The sequence below is a fragment of the Micropterus dolomieu genome, linkage group LG11 (genome assembly GCF_021292245.1).
Source record: "Micropterus dolomieu isolate WLL.071019.BEF.003 ecotype Adirondacks linkage group LG11, ASM2129224v1, whole genome shotgun sequence".
In the NCBI taxonomy this organism is placed as follows: domain Eukaryota; kingdom Metazoa; phylum Chordata; class Actinopteri; order Centrarchiformes; family Centrarchidae; genus Micropterus; species Micropterus dolomieu.
In genome coordinates this window covers 17,449,579-17,474,771 of record NC_060160.1, presented here as the reverse complement: position 1 = coordinate 17,474,771, position 25,193 = coordinate 17,449,579, and the positions used below count along the sequence as shown (strand labels likewise).

The 25,193-nt window shown below is 41.6% G+C and overlaps 6 protein-coding genes across 9 annotated transcripts in view; 5 read left to right on the top strand and 1 right to left on the bottom strand.

Annotated features, from left to right (window-relative positions):
• LOC123979261 (autophagy-related protein 2 homolog B-like) overlaps positions 1–9,948 on the top strand; it is an 18,809-nt gene extending 8,861 nt beyond the window's left edge. Inside the window, exons 23-43 of the mRNA XM_046063111.1 lie at positions 2,418–2,620; positions 3,456–3,536; positions 3,662–3,768; positions 3,852–3,944; positions 4,021–4,091; positions 4,183–4,259; positions 4,360–4,530; positions 4,631–4,763; positions 4,857–5,056; positions 5,150–5,379; positions 5,475–5,592; positions 5,703–5,894; positions 5,972–6,073; positions 6,165–6,243; positions 6,332–6,542; positions 6,637–6,706; positions 6,792–6,874; positions 7,063–7,184; positions 7,350–7,504; positions 7,606–7,755; positions 8,673–9,948. Coding sequence (XP_045919067.1) covers positions 2,418–2,620; positions 3,456–3,536; positions 3,662–3,768; positions 3,852–3,944; positions 4,021–4,091; positions 4,183–4,259; positions 4,360–4,530; positions 4,631–4,763; positions 4,857–5,056; positions 5,150–5,379; positions 5,475–5,592; positions 5,703–5,894; positions 5,972–6,073; positions 6,165–6,243; positions 6,332–6,542; positions 6,637–6,706; positions 6,792–6,874; positions 7,063–7,184; positions 7,350–7,504; positions 7,606–7,755; positions 8,673–8,903 — 2,879 coding nt within the window. The 3' untranslated portion in view covers positions 8,904–9,948. The remainder of the gene's footprint in view (positions 1–2,417; positions 2,621–3,455; positions 3,537–3,661; positions 3,769–3,851; positions 3,945–4,020; positions 4,092–4,182; positions 4,260–4,359; positions 4,531–4,630; positions 4,764–4,856; positions 5,057–5,149; positions 5,380–5,474; positions 5,593–5,702; positions 5,895–5,971; positions 6,074–6,164; positions 6,244–6,331; positions 6,543–6,636; positions 6,707–6,791; positions 6,875–7,062; positions 7,185–7,349; positions 7,505–7,605; positions 7,756–8,672) is intronic.
• A 239-nt stretch (positions 9,949–10,187) lies between these two features.
• Positions 10,188–12,300, top strand: noxred1 (NADP-dependent oxidoreductase domain containing 1). Its single transcript, XM_046063017.1, has 6 exons — positions 10,188–10,502; positions 10,579–10,754; positions 11,089–11,269; positions 11,350–11,504; positions 11,672–11,870; positions 12,038–12,300. The coding sequence occupies exons 1-6, from the start codon at positions 10,345–10,347 to the stop codon at positions 12,192–12,194; spliced, it is 1,026 nt and encodes a 341-aa protein (XP_045918973.1). The 5' UTR covers positions 10,188–10,344; the 3' UTR covers positions 12,195–12,300.
• Positions 12,301–12,855: 555 nt separating this feature from the next.
• tmed8 (transmembrane p24 trafficking protein 8) lies at positions 12,856–15,856 on the top strand. 2 transcript variants are annotated; one of them, XM_046063654.1, is made up of 6 exons: positions 12,856–13,072; positions 13,378–13,544; positions 13,665–13,758; positions 13,869–13,962; positions 14,179–14,472; positions 14,660–15,856. In XM_046063654.1, the coding sequence occupies exons 2-6, from the start codon at positions 13,435–13,437 to the stop codon at positions 14,875–14,877; spliced, it is 810 nt and encodes a 269-aa protein (XP_045919610.1). In that variant the 5' UTR covers positions 12,856–13,072; positions 13,378–13,434; the 3' UTR covers positions 14,878–15,856. The 2 variants fall into 2 exon arrangements, with proteins under 2 accessions (XP_045919610.1, XP_045919609.1); XM_046063653.1 differs by having other exon boundaries at positions 12,857–13,072; positions 13,402–13,544.
• Positions 15,857–17,168: 1,312 nt separating this feature from the next.
• Positions 17,169–20,928, top strand: zgc:163014 (uncharacterized protein LOC100038766 homolog). Of its 2 annotated transcripts, none has more exons than XM_046062603.1 (13): positions 17,169–17,344; positions 17,460–17,630; positions 17,706–17,811; positions 18,037–18,147; positions 18,231–18,344; positions 18,426–18,603; positions 18,679–18,807; positions 19,014–19,201; positions 19,402–19,517; positions 19,616–19,707; positions 19,791–19,845; positions 20,104–20,201; positions 20,340–20,928. In XM_046062603.1, exons 1-13 carry the CDS (start codon positions 17,283–17,285, stop codon positions 20,567–20,569), a joined length of 1,650 nt encoding a protein of 549 aa, XP_045918559.1. In that variant the 5' UTR covers positions 17,169–17,282; the 3' UTR covers positions 20,570–20,928. The 2 variants fall into 2 exon arrangements, with proteins under 2 accessions (XP_045918559.1, XP_045918558.1); XM_046062602.1 differs by having other exon boundaries at positions 17,170–17,344; positions 19,321–19,517.
• A 45-nt stretch (positions 20,929–20,973) lies between these two features.
• gstz1 (glutathione S-transferase zeta 1) lies at positions 20,974–23,028 on the bottom strand. Of its 2 annotated transcripts, none has more exons than XM_046062606.1 (9): positions 22,846–23,028; positions 22,453–22,504; positions 22,306–22,373; positions 22,047–22,127; positions 21,815–21,940; positions 21,589–21,664; positions 21,441–21,493; positions 21,310–21,359; positions 20,974–21,150 (listed from the first exon to the last, which is right to left on the bottom strand). In XM_046062606.1, exons 1-9 carry the CDS (start codon positions 22,873–22,875, stop codon positions 21,024–21,026), a joined length of 663 nt encoding a protein of 220 aa, XP_045918562.1. In that variant the 5' UTR covers positions 22,876–23,028; the 3' UTR covers positions 20,974–21,023. The 2 variants fall into 2 exon arrangements, with proteins under 2 accessions (XP_045918562.1, XP_045918563.1); XM_046062607.1 differs by lacking the exon at positions 22,846–23,028 and adding an exon at positions 22,595–22,689.
• Positions 22,945–25,193, top strand: part of aldh6a1 (aldehyde dehydrogenase 6 family, member A1) — a 10,781-nt gene continuing 8,532 nt past the window's right edge. Inside the window, exons 1-3 of the mRNA XM_046062604.1 lie at positions 22,945–23,367; positions 23,904–23,945; positions 24,074–24,148. Coding sequence (XP_045918560.1) covers positions 23,329–23,367; positions 23,904–23,945; positions 24,074–24,148 — 156 coding nt within the window. The 5' untranslated portion in view covers positions 22,945–23,328. The remainder of the gene's footprint in view (positions 23,368–23,903; positions 23,946–24,073; positions 24,149–25,193) is intronic.

Sequence of the window (25,193 nt, the reverse complement as noted above, 5' to 3'; positions counted from 1 at the left end):
GGCAAGACACAAAAGGTCATTGCTAAAGAGGCTGGCTGTTCACAGAGCTCTGTGTCCAAGCACATTAATAGAGAGGCGAAGGGAAGGAAAAGATATGGTAGAAAAAAGTGTACAAGCAATAGGGATAACCGCACCCTGGAGAGGATTGTGAAACAAAGCAAACTCGCCTGACCATAACGCTATAGGAAATCTATGGGGTATTGTGAAGAGAAAGATGCGATACGCCAGACCCAACAATGCAGAAGAGCTGAAGGCCACTATCAGAGCAACCTGGGCTTTCATAACACCTGAGCAGTGCCACAGACTGATCTACTCCATGCCACGCCACATTGCTGCAGTAATTCAGGCAAAAGGAGCCCCAACTAAGTATTGAGTGCTGTACATGCTCATACTTTTCATGTTCATACTTTTCAGTTGGCCAACATTTCTAAAAATCCTTTTTTTGTATTGGTCTTGAGTAATATTCAAATTTTCAGAGATACTGAATTTGGTATTTTCATTAGTTGTCAGTTTTAATCATCACAATTAAATGAAACAAACATTTGAAATACTGTATATCAGTCTGTGTGTAATGAATGAATATAATATCCAAGTTTCACTTTTTGAATGGAATTAATGAAATAAATCAACTTTTTGATAATATTCTAATTATATGACCAGCACCTGTAGTCACTATACTCTCATGCTGCTGTGTGTACGTGATGTTGTGAAGTAGAGTACTACTATACAACTACACTGTGTCTACATCACTGCTGTTGTGTGATTCATGTACTTGCAGGATAATTTCGGTACTTTTAAACCTGGGCCCTATTTCCACATATTCGGGGGTTGAATTGACTAGTACGTACAAAAAGTTTTGAAATCTGTGCAATAGATGGTTTCAGCTGGAGTTTGTTTTGTTGGAGCAGTGTAGGGAAATAAAGTCTTGCAGTTCCTCTGTGTACACAAATCCCTCTCTCCAACTATGACTCACGTTTCCACCGGCGCCTTCCTGCAACAGCTTGTCCCTCGCAAGATATCAGAGCAAGAATTGTGTATGAGCGAGACTTTTTTTAACTTTGGTTAAAAACAAGGGGTGTCACCAGGATTTCACTCGGGACCCTTTCCACAATGTTGTCCTACCAGAAAATATGTGAAAATAGGGCCCAGGTTTACCCTTTAACACTAGAACCGCCAGGGTTTGTTGTATACCTATAACTGCCATAGTGGGTAACATTTACCCGCTATAAAAATGCCGTGATTTTGTGATTATTTCTGCTACATGTTGCTCCAACACACTTTGGGAAACATTGCACATTGGCTGTGCATTTCCTATAAACACCATCCCCATATTTCAGGCATTTACAGAATGTTTATTCTATTTTTATTCATTGTCTTCACCGTGCAGGTCGTTCACTTACACTGCGCATCTGTGAAGGGCACGTTCACATGCGGCGGCTCTTTTGATGTCATCCACTCGTCGCTGTTATAGATGTTGTAGCCTAGTTATATTCTAAAAACAGCTTGAATTTAAATGCAGCATACAATTTACAAAAAAGACTGACTGTTGTAGTGTTTTATAGGCGGTAATAATAATAGCCTCATAATGTTGGTTAGTTCTTAATGTTCTGCTTGTTTTTTCGGACTCCATCGGGCATCCAGAGAGTAACACATAGCTACAAAAGTTTGAAAGTCCAAATAAAAGTAGGCGATTTATTTGAAAAAAACGATTATTATCAATTCCAAAATTCATAGTAGATTTTTACCCAACGGAAAAATGTATAATGATCACTTTTACTAAAAAATACAAAGCATTGGAAAAGTTATAGCCGATTGAAAAAGCACACGAGGGAGCCCCACTTGAAGTGGGTTTTGATGGTTTTGATTTTCCATCAAAACTAATTCTGCAGGTAGCCTAGTTTTTCCCTGTGATAACCATGTAGCCTACACAAAACCTATGAGCAGCGGCTTTTATGCATATTTACTTCATTCAAGTGGATCGCTGTCAGATAATGAACAGTCAGATGCAGAATCAACCCAGGACACATCACTCAGCCCCCACTGTCAGACTGTCCTTCACTCACTGCGCTGAGCAAGTGTAATGCCTGTAGTGGGAAAGGCATTGCCAATAGCAACGTAGAATGTTTATCTAAATGAACAGTGCTAAAATGACTGCATTCTCTATAGGGGTAAATTTTACCCGCTGGCGCTTATAGGTATAAATGCCCGTTTTTTAAATCTGGCTTTATATTGACATTTTTAACAATAGGGGGTGCTACATAACACAATTTTAGGAAAAGTCAGAGACTGGGGGACTTGAATATTATATTGAAACAAAGATAAATACAATCAAAAAACAGCCGCGGGTAAATTTGACCCGTTGTCGGTTCTAGTGTTAAGCCTCATTATATGATCTCTCACTCTGTTAACCGGCTTAGGACTTTTGGAGGGAGGCACCTCTGTCTCCGACATCAAGTTGCCATGCAGGACACATCCCCACTGGTTGGAGCCAACCATCTACCAATCAGAGACGTCTCCTGAGAGATCCTCAACTCCCTCAGAGGGTATTGGTCTGGAGGCCCGCAGCATGGTGTCTGTCGCTGTCAAAATCTCATCACAGAATGCAGAACGCAATGTGAAGGTAGAGTACTCTCACATCACTGACTGGTAACAGGCCATGCTGGCTGGCAAAACAGCTTCAGTTCACCTTGGGATAGATTCTGTCTGTTGAGCTTAGTTGGATTTCTGAGAGCCCTTAAATTAAGCAACATCCACTTGTGAACCCATCGTCACATGTTAAATAGATCAGTGCGTTGTGAGCAGTTTTCCCCATAGAGCAATTTTCAGATTATTAAATTTGAATAATTTGTCTTTCTTGTGAGTATGTCACAAGAAAAGATGTTGCTGCATGTCATCCCCTCTCTCACTCCCTTCCTTGCTTCACTGTCCTATCTAAATAAAGGCTTAAAAAAAACCAAAAAATCTTTATAAAGGATTAATTAGCTTGAGATCTATTGACTAAGACAGCCTTAGTACACTGTGGTTGTGGACTCGCAACCTCAACAGACCCTTTCATGACCACATTTGCCCTGTAGATGGGGCTTTTGACAAACTGAAAGATTTTTCTTGATCTACTGTTGAACCCAAATCCTGACCTTGCCATGTAAGGGCAATTGTAAATGATGTTTTATAAGTGAGGTCCATTGGGTTCTCACTCCTGTGCCATACTAGTCAAATAATGGGCAGCTTACTCAACATCATTACGCTGGAAAACACCAGGCATGATTACATGTTGATTTCTGAATTAATCCTGAAACCACACCTGTGCAGTAGCATCTGTTTCAACACAGATTTCAGGTAATACCTCCATTCAGCCAAATGTTTCCCTTTATTTGGCAGAACTGGTGTTTCATCAGTCAGCTTGCGTTGTGTTTTCTGCTCACTGCAGTGTATTTTTTTTTTTTTTTTTGTTGCAGGAATTTCTGGTCGCTATTGGAGTTAGAGGAGCCACACTCCAGCACAGAGTGGTCCCTCCCAGCCTGGGCTGGTATGACCAGGTAGGCCTAGATGAAGCTACCACATCACAAAACCTCTTTTTATTCTTTTACCTTAAATGTTCCCTTAAATATAATGCAAAAGAAACCACACATTTGTAATCGTATTGCCAATTTATGTGCAACAGATTGTCGACTTTCTGAATGTTTCCGATGAGCCTGTGTTGGGGTACGCCCCTCCTACGTCTGTCACCACCCTACATCTACACCTATGGAGCTGCTCTCTAGACTACAGGTAGGCTTCAGACCTTCCACTGATTATTGAGTTATTTGTTATCTGTGTGTGTTCAAATGTGGCATTTGTTCTTCTCTTGACAGACCCCTTTACCTGCCGCTCAGATCACTGTTGGTTGTAGAGACTTTCAGCATCTCCAGCAGTGTCTCTTTGGACCTTTCTTCCTCCACACTCAGGTAGGTTTCGTCGATGATAGAAAAACTGAGAGATGTAATTGCATCTGACTTGCTTTATACAACATGTTGTACACAGGATAATTTTGGACGAAGCGGCTCTGTTCCTCTCAGACAAGAGTAATGCCGTCTCTGTCAATCTAGCGCGTGGTAAGTTCACTTCAGTGATGATTTTGAAGAAACGGCTTGAAATGTTTCAATGTAGCTTTGACCTGTGTTTGCTTTTGGATTTTTGTCATAGACTATGTTCAAGTGGTAGACATGGGAACATTAGAGTTGAGGATTACAGCTGTCAAACCTGGGGCAGATGGAAAGTTGGTAAGCATTGTCTGCCTCTACATTACATTAATGTTTTGAACTTTTCCTCTTCAAAAGTAGGTTGAAAATGTCTCATTTCTCACTCTCTCTTGGGTGATAGTCAGAGCCCAGATTTGAGCTGCGCTGTTCCAGTGATGTTATTCACATCAGAACGTGTTCGGACTCCTGTGCTGCCCTCATGAACCTTATCCAATATGTAGCCAGCTATGGAGACTTACTGCCCCCTGCAGAGCCAGAGGCCAAGCACAGCAGCACTACACAAAGAACCAAGGTCAGAAATTACCCCAACCTGAGCCAGTATTCGGTAGTTACAATAGGATGTAAAACCTCTGCTGGTCACACATGCTTACTTTAAGTGTGTTTCTGGACAGGCGGAGTTTCCTAGCCGACCCACATCTCAGACACCATTGCTTGCTGAGACTGAGCAGCAGATGTTGCAGGATCTGATGAGTGAAGCTATGGAGGAGACTGATGGGCAGCATGCTCCAGGGCTGCAGCAGAATGGTGAAGATTTAGTTCAGGAAAGATGAAGGGCTTAGCTCCATGAATGATATAATGTCACTTAACTAGATTTGATACTTTTTCACACATCTGTAGGTGCACATGAGGAGCGGGATCAGGACCATGACCCGCCTCGCTCAGACCTGTTCTTGTTCCCGGATGAAAGTGGGAATTTTCCCCAAGATGCGAGCCCCACTTACCCAGTGCTTCACTCTCCTCTCATCACTCCTGTCCCTACCCTGACCCAAGAGACAGACGACTTTTGTATCTTGGAGACACCAGGTTCCAGAGGAGAGGTCAGGATATATATTCATTCACACAGTTATGGCACCACAACAAAGACACTGTGACAATCTGTGTTGGCTCACTGTAAGAAATATGTGTTTCAGGATCTTGATCAAGAGCCAGTGGTAAAGCAGCTTACCTCAGACCCTGTAGAAATCAAAGATGATTACTTCAGTCAGCCTCTAGATGGGAGTGATTCCAGCCGTGGAGCCATGAACTTTCCCATCCCAGAGGTGCGCTACCTCATCAAGGAGATCTCCGTCATCTGGCACCTCTATGGTGGGAAAGACTTTGGGAGTGCAACTTTCATAGCCTCTCCTGCTAGAAGCCGAGGGTGAGTCATTAACACATAACTTTGCACACACTGTTTTAAATGTGCTGAAAGTGAAACAGACTTGTTTAATTTTTGCCCTTTTCTCCGCCCTGCAGGTCTACACCCCATAGCTCCCCCTCTCAAACTCCAGTCAGACAGGCCAAGGCTTCAGGACGGGCAGGAGGTGGAAGAGGAAGGAACCCTGACGTCCTGATGGAGATACAGCTCAGCAAGGTAAAGTTCCTCTTCACCTGGAATGAATGTTTATTATGGTACTCATCACACGAATACCTTGCATCATTACTTCACCGTTTACCAGCTTTTCTTTTTTACCTTTGCCCTAGGTAAGATTTCAGCATGAGGTGTACCAACAGGCCCAGGTGTCTTCTGGGCCAGCAATGGATCAGCCAGTCTCCCGGCAGGTGTTTATTGTGCAGGACTTGGAGATTCGAGACAGACTGGCTACCTCACAGATGAACAAGTTCCTCTACTTGTATTCTAGCAAGGAAATGCCCAGAAAAGCCCATTCGAACATGGTGAGGAAGGCAGCACACTCACATTAACCCAGTAAAATCTTGGCCTTGTGTAACTTCTTGTATGCGTTTCGTCTTAGTTGACGGTGAAGGCACTGCACATGTGTCCTGAGTCAGGCCAGGCTCCCCAGGAGTGCTGTTTGCGAGTTTCCCTGATGCCTCTTCGCCTCAATATTGATCAGGTAAAATATCCGCGAATGATTGTTACACGTGTGGCACACATCCTCAGTAAGTTTTTTTTGAGTCACAGCCTTGTTTTTTGTTTGCTCGAAGGATGCTCTGTTCTTCTTGAAGGACTTCTTTACTAGTCTTGCTACTGAAGTTGAGTTTTTCTCACCGCCTGCTCAAGAAGGTAAAATTCATTCAAGTGCCTCAAACTCAAACATAATTTAACATTCAAATGCTGGCTCCTGATATTATTTTAATATTTTGTTCTGCAGCTGTCTGTGTTTCCACAAAAAAAGTGGCTGCACCTGAGATCTCCTGCAGCTTCTCCAAGCACGCTGCCAGTAGCCAGGACCCGGCCCCAATCATCTCGTTGCCTGCTCAGAGACGCTTGAGTCACAATGGTTTCTCCACATCTGGCAAGGAGGAAGTGACTGACAATGAAGCGTCTGCTCCTTCCTTCACAGACCAACCCATCTTCTTTAGGTTAGTGTTAAATAACTAATTAAATATTAAAACTCCTTGAAAGAAATAATTAAATTGCTTGTCTGTGTTGGTTAACACTTTCGTTTCCTAACAGGGAGTTTCGATTTACCTCTGAGGTTCCCATTCGCTTGGATTACCATGGGAAACACGTGTTAATGGAGCAGGTACATGATCTAAGATGGCTATGTATGAATCCCACATTATTGTATTTGTGCTGTATGAATGATCTTTATGACTGCTCTGTTCCAGGGAACATTTGCAGGGATCATTATCGGATTGACACAGCTTAATTGTTCAGAGCTGAAGCTGAGGCGCTTGTGCTACAGACAAGGGTATGATTATCTGAGTAATACATCATACGAGACTGTGTTGGTTATTTGATACCTTGGATTCAGACAGTAAAAGAGCACATTTCTTTTACACATCCCAGTACATGATGTATTTATATCAAGTGTGTAATTCACTATTCACAGACAGACAATAATGTTTCCCTGGGCACTAATACTTGTCTGTATTTCAGATTATTAGGTGTGGATAAACTGTTTTCCTATGCAATAAATGAGTGGCTAAATGACATCAAGAAGAACCAGCTTCCAGGACTCCTGGGTGGTGTGGGACCTATTCACTCTCTGGTACAACTAGGTGAGTTACAACACATGCTCTGAACCCAGTCACTGGCTTTTTGGTGTATCAGACGAACTTTATTTGTGATTTCCTTAAAAAACTGCTATAAAAGTAATTTACAGTGTGTGAGCTTCAGGTAGATCTCATGTATTTCCATGTTCTTAAGATGAATTTTCTGTTCAGTTCAGGGATTCAGGGACTTGGTCTGGCTCCCGATCGAGCAGTACAGGAAAGATGGTCGGATAGTTCGAGGGTTTCAGCGCGGCACTGCCTCCTTTGGAACTTCTACCGCCATGGCTGCTCTGGAGCTCACCAACAGGATGGTGCGGACCATCCAGGTAAACTCTTCGTTTCACTGTTGCTAAAAACAAGTCTGTATCCACTACCAGTGCCTTCATGAGGCGTCAAACAAATCTGCTGTTCTGTGTGTCATTTTCAGGCTGCAGCTGAGACTGCCTATGACATGGTGTCTCCAGTGCCTGATGAGAGAGACACAAAGAGGATAAAACGGTTCTCCCATTATGGATTGGCTCATCAGCCTGTTGACCTGAGAGAAGGTGTAGCCAAAGCCTATACTGTGGTGAAAGAGGTAAAATATTATTTTTTTTGGGCTGTCCCCGACTAACGATTTACATAGTCGAATCAGAATTGAATCAAGTCTTGCCCATAGTCGACTGATAGTCAAATCAATGTGTGTTTGTGCACGACGATGGGGGAGGGGGTGCACGGTAGAAGCTGCAGAACTGCAGCCTCTGTTCATTAGTCACTGTAACTTACACTGTACATTTAACGTTACAGATAAACTGAGACTTATTGTTGATCATTTCCTCTCTGCTCGCCTGCCATTCACAGGTCTTGTGCAGAGTTTTGCGTGCGTGTCGTGTGGCTGAAAAATGCATGCACGTCGCAGTTCCTCGCAGGTCTATTTCAAGTACTATTTAAAAACAATATAATACACTTTGTATGGTTCATCAGTGGTGATAAATGATTCAAATGTCCCGCGAGGTGCGGATAACTCAGCGGTGAGGCTGGGGCTCCGTCTCCCTGCCATTAGGCTACATCATAGACTGCATGGCTACACACACGTACACGCTACGCCTACACATACGCACTGACCCCCCTTCTTAAAGGGTAATTTTGGATTTATTCACGCACCTTTTTAAAACATTTATTAAAAGTTTATTTCTTTTTACATATTTATTTACAGCATTAAACATTGAAATGTATATTGTAATAGGCTGTATATTAACTTATGGGGAGAAAACTAGTAGTTCTATGTAAAATCAGATGTTGAGCACACCCATATCGTCAAAATGGCATGATCCTTGTTTTGCTGGGAAGCTTTGACTGTGAGATTGACAGTCGAATCAGGCTCCGGCCATCGAAGCGTTGAACCTTTGACTATGTGGGGTCAGCCCTAATATGTTTTATATTTTCACTTCATTGACATTATTGGAAAAGTAAAATCCGATTTTAATGCAGATTTTTTGGTGTTTACATCTACAGGGGATCACAGACACGGCACTGACCATCTATGACACCGCCACCCGGGAGCACGAGCAGCGTGGGATGACCGGGGCAGTGGGTGGAGTTCTCCGCCAGCTGCCACCAGCAGTAGTCAAGCCGCTCATTATGGCCACTGAAGCCACCTCCAATGTCTTGGGTGGGATGAGGAACCAGATTCACCCTGATGCGCGCCAGGAGGAGTCTCAGAAATGGAGGCAGGGCGAGGAGTAATTCTTATTGCCATATGGTACTTGAAACCATGACTGTGCAGAAGAAACAGCTAGTAAATGTGTTGGAAACTTTCTTAAGAGGATTTTTGAAGAGGAACATCTCAGAGGTGCATAATATACAGCCCTGGTGTAAATAAGATCCTGATCATCTCGTGGCACTTTGAGCTACTGCTTGTGTCAGCTTACCGGGTGCCTCACAGTGCCTTCATGGTTATCAGCATTGTCCAACTGTACGGTTAATCAAAGGGATGTATGAAGAGTGAGGAATTTATGAGCCACATTTTGTCTTTATGTGGATTTTGTTCTGTTGTGGGATAGACAGTGGCATTATAGATATAAAATCATAATGAATAGGCTGTTGTCTCATGAGGTGCAAACATTTGCTTCATTCTCAAAACAGCTCTGTTTACAAGTTGTTGGTTCTTTTACCCTACTTGGTGTCAACAAACGCTAATAATATAGGTGTAATGACCCTTAATTTATATAATGTGCTGTATGTTATATACTGTTATTTTCTGTAAATATTCCTAATGTGTAACATTTCATGCAAATATGAAAAAGAACAAGTGTAGGACCTGAATGTGTCACAGCTATGTAAAGTTGTGTAATCAGCTCAAATGAATGACAGATGGGAAGTTGTTATAAAGTTTTACAATTTTGTTTGGAGCTGTGGTCGTTTTGTCATTTTTGCAAAAGCTGCTGTTCTCAAAAGCTGATCTTGATATTTTAAAAACAGTTTCAAATGTTTTATTCTGTCAGTATGCTGCTCAAATTTTTCAAATTGTTCACTCAAACTTGTAAGAGAAACTGTATCCACTCAGAATCTTGAAGCAAAGTCTTAATATCCTGCACAATTGAATTTTTTAAGTGTATGTTTGAATATTGATATTTGGTGTGATATGTTGTGTTGCAGACATTTGATTTGCCCATTTTCTTGTTTATGTGGACAGACTAATATTTCTTGTACATAAGTGTACAGGTGATGGAAGAATTTGTATTAAATGCATGAAAGCGAAATAAAAATGGTTAAATCCACCAGAGCAGAACGTCATTGTGTGTGGTCTTTACTTTTTAGAAGTGAATATAATGTAAGTAGGCATTCCTGTGTCTATACGGTCACATTCACAGCCTTGAGTCTGAAAGGAGAGATTTAGGACTTTTTATTTAAGTTGTCATGGATGGATAATAGAATGTAAAAATAAATAATAATAAATGTTTTATTTTGATTGACGGCAGTTTAACCGTAAGTTTAAGTCGTTCTTTTATTCTGATCAGCGCAGCGTTTGACATGCAGAGTTTTATTTTGAAGTATGTAAGCCATGTTATATCGGAAGTTTTCCTTTTGCCATGGAAACAGGAGGAGGAGGCCAATTTTTACTATGTTGTAAAACTTGATAGCGTCCACTTTCTGCTTAGCTTACCTTTATCGGATCTTTTAGGCGATGTTGGACGTGGTTGCTGATTTGAGCAGTTTTTCTTTTGAGGCTGGACTTACTGAGGATGAAAAAAAATTACTTCACCTTCGTGTACGCTCGGCGGGACTGATATTTTGCGGGTGCGCGCACGCAGTTTTCCTGTGTAAACTCGTCCACTTGCTGAGGTAGGCTAATTTATCTGCAGCTCTATTTAAAGTGTGTGTGACACATTCATTCTAATTGTTGCACGTTTAAATTTAGATGTGTCATGAAAAGTCACACTGCAAACAGAGACTCTCCAGGAGAAGACAGCGACCTCCGTGTTGGGGTACTTGGGATGGGTCAAATGGGGAAACAGTTACTCCTCTCCCTCCTTGAAAAGTCTGGCATCAAACCATCACACATTAAGATATCCAGTAGAAGACCAGAATCTGTAGGTAGGCATACACTGATAAAATAATACAACGCAATGCACTCAGAGGTACAAATCAAAGTAAAATAGTTGTTGTGATGCAGTACAACTCACTAAAGCAGATGGTGTGTAGTATTATTGGCTTGTACTAGCTAACTTTCTCTTCTGCAAGTGATAAGACATTTGTTGTCAGAGTAATGAGTTTTGATATTGATAAATTAGAGATTAAACATGAGTTGTTTACACACGCACATTGAGCTTATTCCTATATCCTATAGCCTTCTGACAAAAGTCATACCTATATAGGCTACTCAAGAGCCAGTGCTTATTGTGTTTGTCTCATTGCTTCCTTATTTCAGTGGGATTTATCCCGACAGGAGTTGAATGTTTCTCTGACAATCGCAGACTGGCAGCGTGGGCAGACATCCTGTTCCTCTGCTGTCTGCCCTCTCACCTCCCTAAAGTTTGTGCTGATCTCCACTCCAACCTGTCAAAGCGATGCCTTGTGTACAGCTTCACCTCCGCTGTGCCCATCAACAGGTACCACCACATTCACACACACACACACACACACAGCATTGTTGTTTTCAGTCACCGTATTGTTTTAACTTGTATTTCAGATTGGCACAGCTTCTTGGACACGACTTCATTCTCAAACCACAGTATGACTTTGTCGCTTGTGATGCTGCAGATGTGTGGCCCTCCTGCATTCATCTGGCCACGGCTTTGATGGATCCTTTACAGATAGAGGCATCATGTCCTTTCTCAACGAGCGGTGCGTCATGTTTCATTATTGCATAATGTCAGCCTCTTTCTTAGACCTTGCATTTGAAGTCATGTTATATAAGATGCAAGGGAAAGCATTTGAAAATTGGTGCAGTGAGGCTTCACCTTTAACTTGACATTATGTATATTAATGCAGTTGTATTCCTTTATATTTAGGTGGCATTTCTCTGGGTCTGAACTGGGTGTGTGCAGTGTTGTACTGCCTGCTAAATATCTGCACATCTTCTGGTCTGGGATCCAGTGATGCTCTCTCTCTGATCAACAGCATGCTTAAAGAGAAACAGCCACACACTGTGGAATTGAACGCACAGAGTTTCATCAGTGCATCTTATGCGTCTTGCCTTCTGACAAAGGAGTGAGTGCACTGTATAGCTCAAGAAAATATATATGTCATATTTTACTTGAAATGTAAATTCCACTTGTGAATCAAACAGCTTCTTTTCAGCACAGTTTTGAAAATTGTCAGGAAAAGTACCAAAGCACTTTTTAATGTTATGTTTCAACATTTTTTCCCTCACAAAGGCCTTTTCCTTGGATTTCTCTCGCTGATGCCCAGTACAAGGAGACACCACTGCTGTGCTTTCTATCACGCAGTAAATCTATGCAACAGTGCATCTCGGCAGCATACAAATTACTAGTAGAGACACAAGCAAAATTAGACAGTTCCACTCTAATGTAAAACCTAACTGTATATCCTCTACAGATGTTAATGTAAAGGGTGTGTTCCTTTTGTTGAAAATTATAATGTGGCAAGGTTACATTTGAATAAATAGGATTCAACTGTGTATTTTGTGATACCTGAAGATATTATGATTTCAATTGTTTGGTTTTTTTATACATACTGTTAAGTAGCCTATGTGTGTGTGTGTGTGGGGGGGGGGGGGGGTAGAAAAAGCAGCAAATGTGGGTATCTGCTGCAGTATATTTCGAATACATTGTTAATTAAAGGATTTAAGGACAGTACACCCCCCAGCCACATTTACAAAATGTTACAAATATCTTCTACCTTAATTAAAACTTTCATAAAAACACAACAAAAAATAAGCACATGTTGATCCACACACCATGTCTTTATGTCATACCAGACGTCTGTACAATATTTCTATTGCAGGAAAGTTACCACCGCAACCAAATACACTTCTAAATATTCACAAAACAAGTATAAAAAAAGAGGACAACAAAGAAAAAAATACATTTATATGAAGACGAAAAAACAAAGATGTGCTGACTTAAACAGCCTCTACTGTGGCTCTTTTCTGACTTTGGACTGGCGTTTGGACATTGCCTTGTTGTACCGGCGGGTATAAAGTGTGGGTTTACCCAAAGGTATCATTTCTTGAACAGGATGTCGATACTTCAGATTCGCAGATTTTCGGCAACACTCGAGGAAACACGGAAGTGTCAAAAAAATCGGGTCTGTTTTTTCCTGTCAAGCAGCAGAAACCGTGGACAGTCCCTCACGTGATTGCAGTGATCATGGAGGTGTATTTCCCGATGGTCTGAGTTGGACTAAAGGAAAGTCGTATTGAGTTATCGGATTATCAGCGTTACATCGTGGTGAGTGAAGTTTGTGCCCAGTGCGCCCGCAGCTGCTTGTTAGGTAGCGTTAGCTAATGTGAGCTAACCAGCTAGCCTCCAAAGCTAATGCGTTTCATGGAGATGAAGCTGGGTAATAAAGCCCATCACTCATACATAACGTTATACATTTCGCTTCCGTGGCTTTGGGTATTAATTCACCAATTATTGTTGTGTTTAATATGGTTCATAAATGTCAAACAGCAGCTTGCTTAGTTTAGTTTATCTGCGTTAGAAGGCTAGTTTCACTGTTTTCATCTTTTCCCTCCCTCCCCGTGACTGGAAAGGGGAGGGGTTTCATCTTTTTTCAGCCACGCAGACTGAGGTGTCTTGTCTTTATATCCATGGAGAGGTTAGAGGGTACATCAGAGCTCCAGTCACGGCTGTCATCCCTGTCCTTCTCGTCGTTTCCCGGGATAACATCCAAACAGTGCGACACCAGACCGCTGGACAGGTAGCCTGTTGCTGCTGTTTAAAGCTCCTGTAAGGACACGTATCGCTGGTTGTACTACTTGCATCCTAATGTCTTCCCTGTTAAAATATTGTGGTATCTGTTATACTATCTGCTCTTCAGCCTCCAGAACACAGACCTTTCAAAGAGCTGCACCCAATCCAAAAACCAAGCTGATATGGATGAAACCAAGGAAGATTCAGGACGACATGCAGAGGTAGTTAATATTTAAGCATGTCAGAAGAGCTGCCAATGAGTGGCAATAAACAGGGCAATATAATATGATTTCTCAGCAATTATATCAGTCTTGTGTGTATGCATTTGGAGGGTAATGAAGAGGGCCCTGCAGAGCCGGCCCTGGGGGAAGGAGGAGAAGAGAACAACAGTGCTGGGAGCTGTCAGCTCTCTGCTGAGATGAAAGGTGAGAGACCTGCTGAGTATGCCATCATGACTCCTGCTTTGTTTATCTATGATTTGGATACAGAGCTCTCATAAATCTGTTTTAAAAATGTGCCTGTGAAGCTTTAAAAACATGGATCTACAATTTTCTAAGGCGTGTCTAAGCTGGATAAATAATTATCAGACTTGCTGTTATGCTTTTTGTGAAAACATTGCCATTTGTTCCTCCTGATGGCAGCCCAGATGCCACCCCTCAAACCCCCAACAACATGGACATCTGCGGCGCTGAAGGAGCTGAAGGCAAAGCTTCGAACTGAGGAGGACAGCGTGGTGACGGTGTACCGTGGCGACATCATGACAGTTCACGTGCCCACTGTCCCCGAGGCCAAAAAATTGTGCTGGGAGTTTGCTACAGACAGCTACGACATTGGCTTCGGCATATATTTTGACTGGACTCCTGTCACGAGCCGGGCTATCACTGTGCACATCAGCGAGTCAAGTGATGACGAAGATGAAGAGGAGGAGCTGGAAGGTCAGTTAGTGTTTGCAAATTCAGAATTTAAAACGGTCTATATTTAGCACTCACTTGGGCTTTGTTTAACCCCTTTTTTCAATCAGTCATTCTGTATCTACAAAACACACCGTAATAGTGTTTTTCCCTCCAGCTGGGATCCAGCGGCAGTGTATTGACTTTGTGGTTTATGTGATTTCTGTTGCAGGGCCTGTCAGTAACGGAGATGTTGAGAAGGGCTCCAAAACTCAAACCAACTCAAACTTGGCTGAAATTCTACCCGTATATCGCCAGGACAGTCACTTGTCCGTCAATGGGGGGAGCCATGATTTTCCAGGTGAAGGCACTTACCTCCTGAAGTTTGATAACTCCTACTCACTATGGCGAAATAAAACCCTCTACTACAGAGTTTATTACAGTGCCTAAGATGCCAATTTATTGTTTGTGAATGTATACTTTACAGAAGAATCCTACTCTTAAAACTGAAGAACTATTTTTGATTCCATAAAAAAGTCAAATCATATAAAAGGTTGATTATAGGCATATCTATTTTTTATCCCTATCAGCTTGTGTTGCCACAATTTAAGCATATGGTCAGATAGTCTTGTACTCAACATTTGCTCCAATGTCTTGCTGATAGATATTTGAAGAAGCCTTGCATATGTGCCATGTTCCCATGTGTGCTCTGTGCCCGTCATAAAACATATATTGTCTTCAGCTGTAACATTTCGATGGTAGCAGGCATCAGGGAACACCTGCAAAGCATTTATTTCTCCACGTCAGGTGCTTAATAAGCAGTACTATAAATAGAGTGTTGTGTGTGTGCGCGTGTGTGCGCACCCTCTATGTTGCTTCGTCGTTGTTACTTGTATTTATCCTTCCGCTTTGCACTGTAACTTATTTTTTATTTGCGTTTATCTAATCATGTGATAATGGAGAATATAATTATGTAATACAAGTTCTGTGCACAGAGCGGTCTACTGTCATAGTGGTTTGTTGATATAAATTGAATGTACTGAAGCAAGTGGTAACAGTTTTCCAAAGTGTGCTTTTTAGGATGCAAATAAGTCATCCCTTATCACATAAAGCTCTTATTATGTAATATAGATTCAATATTTACATTTGCCTCAACCCCCCATTTAATTTGGTCAGTGTGTTTGTTTTTGAATATCCTCTGTGCGTTGGGCACACTAATGTTGTATACCCTTGTCTATCCTGTTTCTAAAATCAGTGCTTCTACCGCATTTACTTGTGCGCATGTTCCCAAAGATGCCACACATTTGGCTGCTAATGCCGTGTACAATGTAAAGCTTCCCATGTTAGCTGTACTGTACCTTTTACTGTAAGTTATGATGACCTCTGTTCCTAAAATTTATATTCCACAATAAAGAGAAGATTGTCTAGATTTCTTTGTGGTTAATTTTGAGGATAGTAAATGTTGCAACATGACACTTGGGAGATGTCATTAAGACTGCTGGCGAGTGTAGTCTCCAGCCAACCAAATCTGTCCATGCCACCCGAGACTCCATCATTTCATAACAGTCTTGCTGGTGATCCAGGATTAGAAAGCGCTTCAGGATGGTCCCATGTGATTTCATTAAATTGCGGCATTAGAGGATTGATGTAATTGTTACAGAGGTGCTGATGAAACCAGGTTTAATTTTCAGCTCCCCCCCCAAAGGCCACTTAGAATCCAGAGAATCTAGTGTCACTCACATTTTCCTGGATTTCTAAAAAAGCAGTTGGATAAACATATTCTTAAATAATTCTTATATGCTGCTACGCCAAATATGTTTTAGTCCAGCTAGACTTTGATGATTATTGTGGATTTGAAAGATGTCCCATATATAGTCAGTTGATGAATCTACACATGTGCAGCCAGTCTAGTAGATGCCTCATCACTTTTGTAAATTTAACTCAGAAGGCATATTTGAGACTGTAGTTTGGGGTGTCCTATTGAAGTGCTTTATATAATGAATGTGTTTTCAGTACCCTGTCCAATCCCACTACACACACTACATGAGGGAGGCAGTATAACACGTTTACTGCATGTATTTACTGCCTCCCTCATGTATAGTGTATTGTGGGAAACCACGCCTACAATGTACAACACCACGCTATGGAGCCCTGAGTGTAGAAGGTCTCAAAGTCAAAACATTTATAAATGCATCAATAATTAATATAAAATAATTCAAGTTATGCGTAAAATAGCTTTATATTATAAATTTCTTTAACCTCCAGTCATCTGGTTAAAAACAGCAACAAGGTAGCCTATATTTTTCCTTCACCAACAATCAGTTGATAAAATAAATTCAAATCTAATTTATTTTGCTTTACTTTTTGATAACTTTTGGCTCCATAAAACAGCCTCAAAAAATATCTCTCTTGGTATTGCCAATAAAACATTACAAAGATTTTGTTCCAAATTAGCTGTGCTTTGTGTTTTTTTTCCCCTCAGAGAAATGAAAGGCTCACAGGGATCTACTGGTTAAAAAACCCCACTGGTAATTCCATGTGGTAAAAATCTCTTCCTCCACCCCACCTTTATTACTAGTCACTTCATCAACACTTTTGCTTTTTAAGAAAGTAAATATAATGCTTTGTTACCAACGAGCTGTTCAGTAAGACCTAGCCAAACAATGCAGGTGCTCCAGAGCACCAGTGTTTACAGCTAATTATAAATTAATTGTAGGCCCAGCGGTCTCACGTGTGCGTTTCCACTCCGGCCTCGCGCTAGAGTCAGCCAATCAGAGGAGCTCCAGGTTTGCACAGAAGCTTTGCTGGTGGCTTGTTCTCCGAACCTATCGAGGCAACCCAAACCCTGAACCGACATGGGGAAGCTGAATTTTTATGTCCTGTGGTCGCTGCGTGACGCCCCCCGCCAGTTCATTAGGTAGGCCTGCTTGTAAAAATCAAAAACACACGCACCCAAAAAAAAAAACCAAACAGCACACCGACGTTTTCACACCGCGACAACTATTCAAACATTTTGTCCCGGTTCTCCGCAGCAAATCCAACCGAAGGTGCTTTCAAGTCCACATGCCGCTGCCTCTTCCCAGGCAGCTGGTTATCTTTGGTCTTGGAGAATGGGAATGCACTGAGACAACTATCGCAGTAGAGGTTCTGGTCAGTGCGGAAGTACCGGCCCAAAAAATTGGGACCCTGTCGGCGCAAGCAAGGTATGTAGAGGGACAGGCGTTTCATAGCAAAACAAAACGTGAGGCAGAATGCGTCAAAATCGACTTTGAACTCAGGTGCCTGACCTGGGAGGGTGACTGGAGCGCTGACATTGTCACAGTGGCAGCAGAGAGAGGCAGGAGGGGAGTTTATGGCAAGATTGTGCTGACAGTGTGTGGAGAGGTAAGAGGGTTTCAGCTGCTAGAAAAGAGATGGCTCAACTGTTGTCAGCATAAAGGAAAACAAACAGGATTATAAAAAAGTATACTGTATCTTATACCCTGACAATGATATTTCTTAATGTTTGTAATAGTTACATTTTCCTGATTTAAAATGCCCGTTTCTTGGGAGCCTTGGATCATATTGTACATTGTCACTTTTTTGTTGCATGCAATGACTTGTGACCAGCCACAGGATGAAGCCAGTACTCCTATGCTTCAAAGGAAATTTCTGTTCCCAGACGAGCACAATGCCAATGATCTCTCTTGCACATTACACCAAAGCGCTGGAAATGAAACTGTGAGATCAAAATTAAAATTAAAAATAGTTTTGCCGCTGTCTACACATTTGTTGCAACATTTCATTATTGTCCTGCCTTGCAGATAACTACCAACTCCTCACACTTGGGTGATAGTGTTTTCTATGCTGAGATCCAAGTAAATAAATGTGACGCCGGTGATTTAACTATGGGAAATAAAGCCCCAGTTTGGCCTACGGTAGGAGACATGCTTTAGAATGAATTAATGTCTGCATGTAAAGTAAGCAACTTATTCTGTGATGCACTCTGCAACTGACAGGAAAAGACACCCAGACGGACGGTTATCAGTAAGAGGGGCCACCTGACATGGAGTTTCGAGGACATGGACAGTCCCGCTGAGGACATAGACCAGGCTTCAACCCCCAAGAAAAGGAGGCTGTCCAGAATGAACAGCCAAGAAGAAATGGCTGTGCAGATAAAGAATGTGAACAGAGAAGGTCAGGGACACAAACTTTACAGCCGTTGGTATCGTATGAACGCACAAAATGTGTTTTAACAGCGCTCATGATTAGTTTCAGTGTGTCCATCAAAGCGCTGGAGCCACACGATGTGTCTGAGCGACCCTGACACGGCCATCCTCATCGGAGGGGAGACCACAGATCAAAACTACTGCGAAGACTCCCTGTGGAAGCTCGAGTTAGGTTAGTGGAGTTTGTTGAAGTGTTTGTTTGGTTATATATTGCTTATTGATCAATGTCCATAAAGCTTGCTCGTATCAGAGCATGACTTAAAATAGTTTGATACCAAAGGAGGAGCTGAGAAACTACGAAGCCCTAAAATATTTGCATATTTACACTGAACATGAGGCATTTTCCGACATTTAGTTGCCTTTTTGACCTCTTCCCAGACAGTGACTTCTGGTTCCCCATGAACTCCTCTGCTTCTGGACCCGTACCACTATGTGCCCGAGGACACTCTGCGACCTATGACCCAGACTCTAAGTCAGTCTACGTTTACGGTGGCCTGAGGGAGGGTCAGTGCTACAGCGAGCTGTACATCCTCAATACTCTGACCTGGAAGTGGAAGCTTGTCTCTGTGGGTTTGTTGCAAGTCACTAACTCGTTGGTAGTTCTCGATATCTTACCAAAAACTCAAGCAGAGTTATAGGAAATGCTTTCTTTTTGGTTTGTTTTTGTGGATTTACCCCTCTTCAGGCGAGAGGAAATGTTCCAAATTTGGCATATCACTCTGCAGCCTTTTATAAGAAAGAGCTTTTTGTCTTTGGTGGAGTTCAGCCGAGCCATTCGTCTGGGGATAAATCCTGCAGTAACGCTCTGTACATCTTTAGCCCTCAGTATGAACTCTGGTACCAGCCGATTGTGGAGGGGGACAGACCTCTGCCTCGGTTTGGGTCAGTCTACTTTTAAATATGACTACAGTGAATTTACTGTCATTTTAATACTGTTTTATTTTTCTAAAATACTGATCCCATGCATTTGAATCAAACAGACACTCAGCCACACTGATGTCCCAGAGGTTATTCATATTTGGTGGACGTAAGACTGCTACCTATCTTAATGATCTCCATGTTCTAGATCTGGGTAAGATGAAGGTTTGGTGGCTGCATTGGCCTTTGTGTCCAGCTTAAAACTGATACTTATTTGTTTTTTCTTAATGAGGGAAGGATTCATGGAGTACACAGCTGTGAAGTGTGGGAACATGCCACCACTGCCTCGAGGGTGAGTACAGGATTAATCAACCTTGAGTAATGTCATCGATGCAGCCATCTGGTTTCTGCATCTTTGGTGCCTTGGACAGACAGAACTACATTTGAATTTAATGTGTTTTAAAGCAAAAACCATCTCTAGTGACACAATTGCACCATCTTTCTGTATTGTACATTTTTAGCTCAACATAAAATAATGAAAGTTGAGTTGATTAAATATTATAAAGGCTTTAGAAAAATAATGGTACATATGAAATACATCCTTGGACAGGTTTCATGCAGCTCTACCGGTTTCAGACAACAGGATTTTAGTCAGTGGAGGTTGCAGTGCAATTGGAGCCCTGCAGGATTTACATATTTTCAACACTGGTGAGTATGTCATTTGTCAGTGTGATCTAGTTAAGTCCATAAAATAGACATGGGAATTTCCTTTAAGTCAACCTGTTTCAATTTGCCACACATCAACGATTGTGTACAATGAATCCCCCTGCTTTGACTTCTCCTCAGACACCACCATGTGGAGCTCAGTGGTGTCTCCTCTGCTTTGCACCAAACCTCGTGCGGGACACAGCATGGTCCAATTGGGCTGCTCCACCCTAACAGACGCTGGGAAGTGTGAACAGGGCGAAAATGTCGGTGCCCACTGCACATTGCTGGTGTTTGGTGGGTCCGACTGCTCTGGTGCCTTCTACAATGACACAGTGAAGTGCACAGTGGATGTTCCTGGTGACAAGTGATAGATTCAAAAGAGAAGGAATCCAAACAGGACACTATTTTTTTTTCCTAATTGGTGTTGATGGTGTGAACTGTCATGATAATATGCATGTGTATCTGTACCGTTATTTTTCTACTTGGTTGTTTGTCTTGATATGTTAATATACTTTTTGTATGATGTATTCTGCAGCTATTGTAGCTTCCTTAGTTATTCCTTTTTGAGTCTCTTAATAACTATCAATATTTCCTCCACACAGGCAATATGCTGAAAACAGTGAGCTGAGAGGTTTTGCACTTTGCATAACAAATCTCTGATCTGCATGTTTTACACGTGTGTGTGTGTGTGAGTGAGTGAATAAAGTCAAAATGCTAATATTTTTAACTAACTAGTGTCCTTGTTATTTAAAGTAACATCACTGAAATAGGATTTTGTTTTTCAAAGAATTTTATTTAACTGTACAAAGGTACGGAATTGTTCTATGCACGCAGATCAGCAGGTGTGTCTGGTTGGTTAGACGGGTGGCTCACTTTGAAAGCTTCAATCTCAACTAAGGTTTCATTTAACCTTTTAATAGTTGGAAACTGCCCGATGTCCACTTTGAACCTGTTGAGATTCAAGACAGAGAGGTCATGCTAGAGTGTTAAACGTTTACCAGGGTCTTGGGTGTAGCAGGTGGATTTCATGTAAACAAAAGCAAGACGTGCATTAACTCTTGTCAGTATCCGAAATGTCTTTTAGTGTCTGAAATGTCTGATTACATACCTGTCTGCATTGTAGACTTGTGGGACCAGACAGATGTCTGCCATGGATATCTAAAAGGTAAGCAATGGGTCAGATGAAAGGTTTCTGCTGTATGTCACACTGTTGTAATGATTTATATATCATGCTCTTACCTCATCACCCACACAATATTTCCCCGCTGTTTGCTTCAGAATGGGCTCAAGAGCTGGAAGAGAGAAACAAATAATATTGTAAAGGAAGTCGAATGATGCAGTCTGTGAATAACTGGATGTTTAGTTGAGGAGACTGCTCTCCACCAACCTTGAAAGCCGCGATCAATGAAGTGCTGAGCCCACTGCACCTTTTCTGCTCCTATTTTCTGAATCACGTACAAATTCTGAAATATCCAGGAAATAATTAATATTGTTGAAATTGTGTGTGAAGATGTGTTGTGACAAGGTGACTGTTGACTTTGCAACCGCAGAATTTTATAATCCACAATAGCTCCAGTTTGACTTTGTAATCATTTGCACTGTGCTGTTCTCACCTGCAGAGGCTGTATCCCAGAGGCGATGAGGTCACTTATCATCCGAACCTGGGCACGTTTCTTTGGGTCTGCTGGGAGAAGCCGAGGCCCTGGCCTGGTTTCATCAATGTACTGGACCACTGCCAGCTGTGTGAGCAAGAAAAGTTGTCAGAAAAACTTAAGTAGTTTTCTAGGTGGTTAACTAAAATAAGGGTTTTGTATGATTACCTGGGTGAATAGTTTGGGGACTTACTGACTGAGAGAGGGTGATGCCATCTATTTCAACTGCAGGCACTTGTTGCATGGGGTTTAATGTCTTGAACTGTTGTGTATACTTGAGCACAAAGATAACTTTAATTGGATTTTTCAAAAACATGTTTATGCATCCATTGTTCATTTAAAACAGCAGTAGTCAATAACTGTTACATCGACTGTGTCATTCTAATTATCTGTGTTTATTATCAAATATGTAATTTCTGTATTGATATGGATCCTGTGAATTTATACCGTACCTGCTGACCTCCATCTTTGATTAGACTGACTGGAACCTGGTCATATTCAATACCTTTAAGAGCAAAAGCTGGTGCACAAAAAGTTAATGATAATCTTGTTGACATCATGCTTTGAATAACAGCTTAAGTGCCTGTGTCAAGACTTACCAATGCGAACCCTCCAGGAGCAGGAACTTCTGTAGTATCCATGAAGAACAGGCTACAAAGGAAACCAAAAAACAAATTGATCCATTTGAAAACACATCACATTCCCCCTTTTGACACATTTAACTTAGGTCTACTGGTTCACCTTGGTTTGGGTTGCCATAGTTTTTTGGCTCTACTTTCCCCCCCTCAACTAGACTGAATCAACTGTTGCAAGCAGTTTTTCTAACGTTACAGTTCAACAGGCTCATCCTCCTCCACCAGCCAATAGGATGTGCCCCTAAAATCCCTCCTACCTACTCTTTGGTCCATGACATGGCAACATCTGTGCTTCATATGGTTCACATTAGCGCGCGCACACACACACACAAAAATGTTATTATTACAGTAAGTTACCTTGGCGAGGAAAACAAGGGACAAGTGCATTGTTGTGTCTGTGATAATGTTATCGCTTTTATTTTGTAGGATAAGCTGCGCTGCTTGTTCAGAGAGACGTCAATAGTCCCTCTTCCTGTTCTCTACGATGACTATATAATATATGAAGCTAACTCTTCTGATTTTGGTCACAGTTCAGCTCCCGGTTGCGTAACTTCCAGCCAGTTATTTTATCCAATGATTAGACGAGTTCCGCGTCGAAGGCAGGTTTATCTAAAGCTTTAACTAGGGATTGGATAGAATGCGCCCACATTTGACCAATCAGGCAGTGTTATTCCTGGGCGTGCAAACATGCAGTGAATAGCAAGCCTGAGATTTCCTCGGAGCCCGCCCACAGGTAATACGTCTCTGTGAAGAAGACTGAACGTTGTCACCGTCAGGACACCGGCCTACCCGCGGAGTTGGTCAAATTTAATCGACCCACACTTAATAACATTTCCAGCCATGGCGACGACGGCATTGAGGTCGGTGCTAAAGGCAAAGGTAAGATGTAAAAAAGAAAAAAACAGTTGCATATGATGCTGGCAGGTTTGACATCTCACATTGTTGATAGAGTTCCAGGTGTCATGTGCTGCAGGGTGTAGGTCTGGATTGCTTTACACATTTATTTGTCACATTTGGTAATAACTGCACTTGTTTGTAATCTTCAGAGGAATATTGATTGTATTTTATCTGACTGTTGGCTTTTTGATAAAGGACCACCTCTTATGAGCTGACTTAGTGTATGAAAGTTGCCTACTTAAGCTATTCTGTGTGTACATTGTACTTTACTTAAAACAAAGAAAACGTGTCAGTCTGCACCTGCTGGGTGGACTGCATTCATTCTTCCAGTTTACTCCAGTGAGCTTGACTTTGATCCCTTCAAACCTTTTCACAACTCCACACTTTGTAGTGTATTAATCTCTCGACCTTCAGGCTGCAGCTGGTTTTATGTAAACCAAACCTTTTAATTATAGTTTTTGGATAGATTGATAATATTTATTGCAGTTGATGATATTCCTGCTGTGTTTCTTTCTCAGGTCCCGCATAAAGTTGGCCACATGTGCTACTCCTCCTCAGTGGTGAGTGGAGAGCAGTTTACACTTAATTGTCAGTCTGCTGTTCCACTTTACATCAAATGCCATACATGGATGATGAACCTACTGACTAATGACTAAATACAGATGTGATGTAACATCTATCCTCACAGCCCACCACCAAGCTGTTCATTGATGGGAAGTTTGTTGAATCAAAGACTTCAGAATGGCTGGATATTCACAATCCTGTAAGTGTTTTACCTGGACTTGTGCCTGAAACTGCACCTTTTTATACTACATAGGTAGTTGGGTTAGGTAAAACCAGCTGTAGCTGAGTGCTTCATGATGCTATGCTATGGTTTGGAAGCTCTGACATGGCTCAGACCTGTGGAGTTGCTTAACCTGTGTTAATATATAATAATAATAATAATAATAATAATAATAATAATAATCCTTATTTGTAGAGCACTTTTCAAAAACAAGTTACAAAGTGCTTTAACAAGTGTAAAGAATATAACAAAAAAACAAGATAAGAGCATGAAAACATTGAAAAGACTAAAATACAGATTAATATAAAATTAGTAAAATAAAAGGGATAAAATAAATACAAATAAGATCGGGAAAGGCTCTCCTATAAAAGTATGTTTTAAGAAGGGACTTAAAAGAGTTCACCGACTCAGCCGACCTGATTTCCTCGGGCAGGCTGTTTCAGAGCCTCGGGGCCCTGACAGCAAACGCTCTGTCCCCTTTAGTTTTCAGTCGAGACTCTGGAACAGACAACAGACCTCTGCCCGAGGATCTCAAGGTACGTGCTGGTGCGTATGGGACTAAAAGGTCAGAAATATAACAAGGCGAGAGACCATGAAGAGCTTTAAAAGTGATCAATAGAATTTTAAAGTCAATTCTAAAACATACTGGGAGCCAGTGTAATGAAGCTAAAATAGGAGTAATGTGGTCATATTTCTTTGTTCTGGTTAAAAGCCTGGCAGCTGAGTTCTGGACAGTCTGGAGTCGATCAACAGATTTTTGGGTTAAACAGGTGAAAAGGCTGTTGCAATAATCCAGGCGTGGTGAGATGAAGGCGTGTAAAATGGTCTTGGTGTCCTTAAAAGTTAACATAGATCGAATTTTAGCTATATTTCTAAGTTGATAAAAACATGATTGAACAAGCTTTGTGGTGTGCTGCTCGAAATTTAAATTACTATCAAACCAAACACCAAGGTTCTTTGCCACAGGCTTAATGTGATTTACTAGGGAACCAGCAGATGGCAGTATTTGATTTGCCATCTGCTG

What these genes read in the sequence shown, in the direction of transcription:
- gstz1 (XM_046062606.1), bottom strand. Translation starts at nt 22,875, where the DNA reads ATGCACTTGTCCCTTGTTTTCCTCGCCAAG. An exon ending in CCCTTGTTTTCCTCGCCAAG is followed by an intron (nt 22,505 to 22,845) that starts GTAACTTACTGT and finishes TTTCCTTTGTAG; the next exon opens with CCTGTTCTTCATGGATACTA. An exon ending in AATATTGTGTGGGTGATGAG is followed by an intron (nt 21,360 to 21,440) that starts GTAAGAGCATGA and finishes CTTACCTTTTAG; the next exon opens with ATATCCATGGCAGACATCTG.
- zgc:163014 (XM_046062602.1), top strand. Translation starts at nt 17,283, where the DNA reads ATGGGGAAGCTGAATTTTTATGTCCTGTGGTCGCTGCGTGACGCCCCC. An exon ending in AGACCTCTGCCTCGGTTTGG is followed by an intron (nt 19,518 to 19,615) that starts GTCAGTCTACTT and finishes TGAATCAAACAG; the next exon opens with ACACTCAGCCACACTGATGT. An exon ending in TTTACATATTTTCAACACTG is followed by an intron (nt 20,202 to 20,339) that starts GTGAGTATGTCA and finishes ACTTCTCCTCAG; the next exon opens with ACACCACCATGTGGAGCTCA.
- noxred1 (XM_046063017.1), top strand. Translation starts at nt 10,345, where the DNA reads ATGTTGGACGTGGTTGCTGATTTGAGCAGTTTTTCTTTTGAGGCTGGA. An exon ending in TAGAAGACCAGAATCTGTAG is followed by an intron (nt 10,755 to 11,088) that starts GTAGGCATACAC and finishes TCCTTATTTCAG; the next exon opens with TGGGATTTATCCCGACAGGA. An exon ending in TCCGCTGTGCCCATCAACAG is followed by an intron (nt 11,270 to 11,349) that starts GTACCACCACAT and finishes CTTGTATTTCAG; the next exon opens with ATTGGCACAGCTTCTTGGAC.
- tmed8 (XM_046063654.1), top strand. Translation starts at nt 13,435, where the DNA reads ATGGAGAGGTTAGAGGGTACATCAGAGCTCCAGTCACGGCTGTCATCC. An exon ending in GACACCAGACCGCTGGACAG is followed by an intron (nt 13,545 to 13,664) that starts GTAGCCTGTTGC and finishes TCTGCTCTTCAG; the next exon opens with CCTCCAGAACACAGACCTTT. An exon ending in ATTCAGGACGACATGCAGAG is followed by an intron (nt 13,759 to 13,868) that starts GTAGTTAATATT and finishes ATGCATTTGGAG; the next exon opens with GGTAATGAAGAGGGCCCTGC.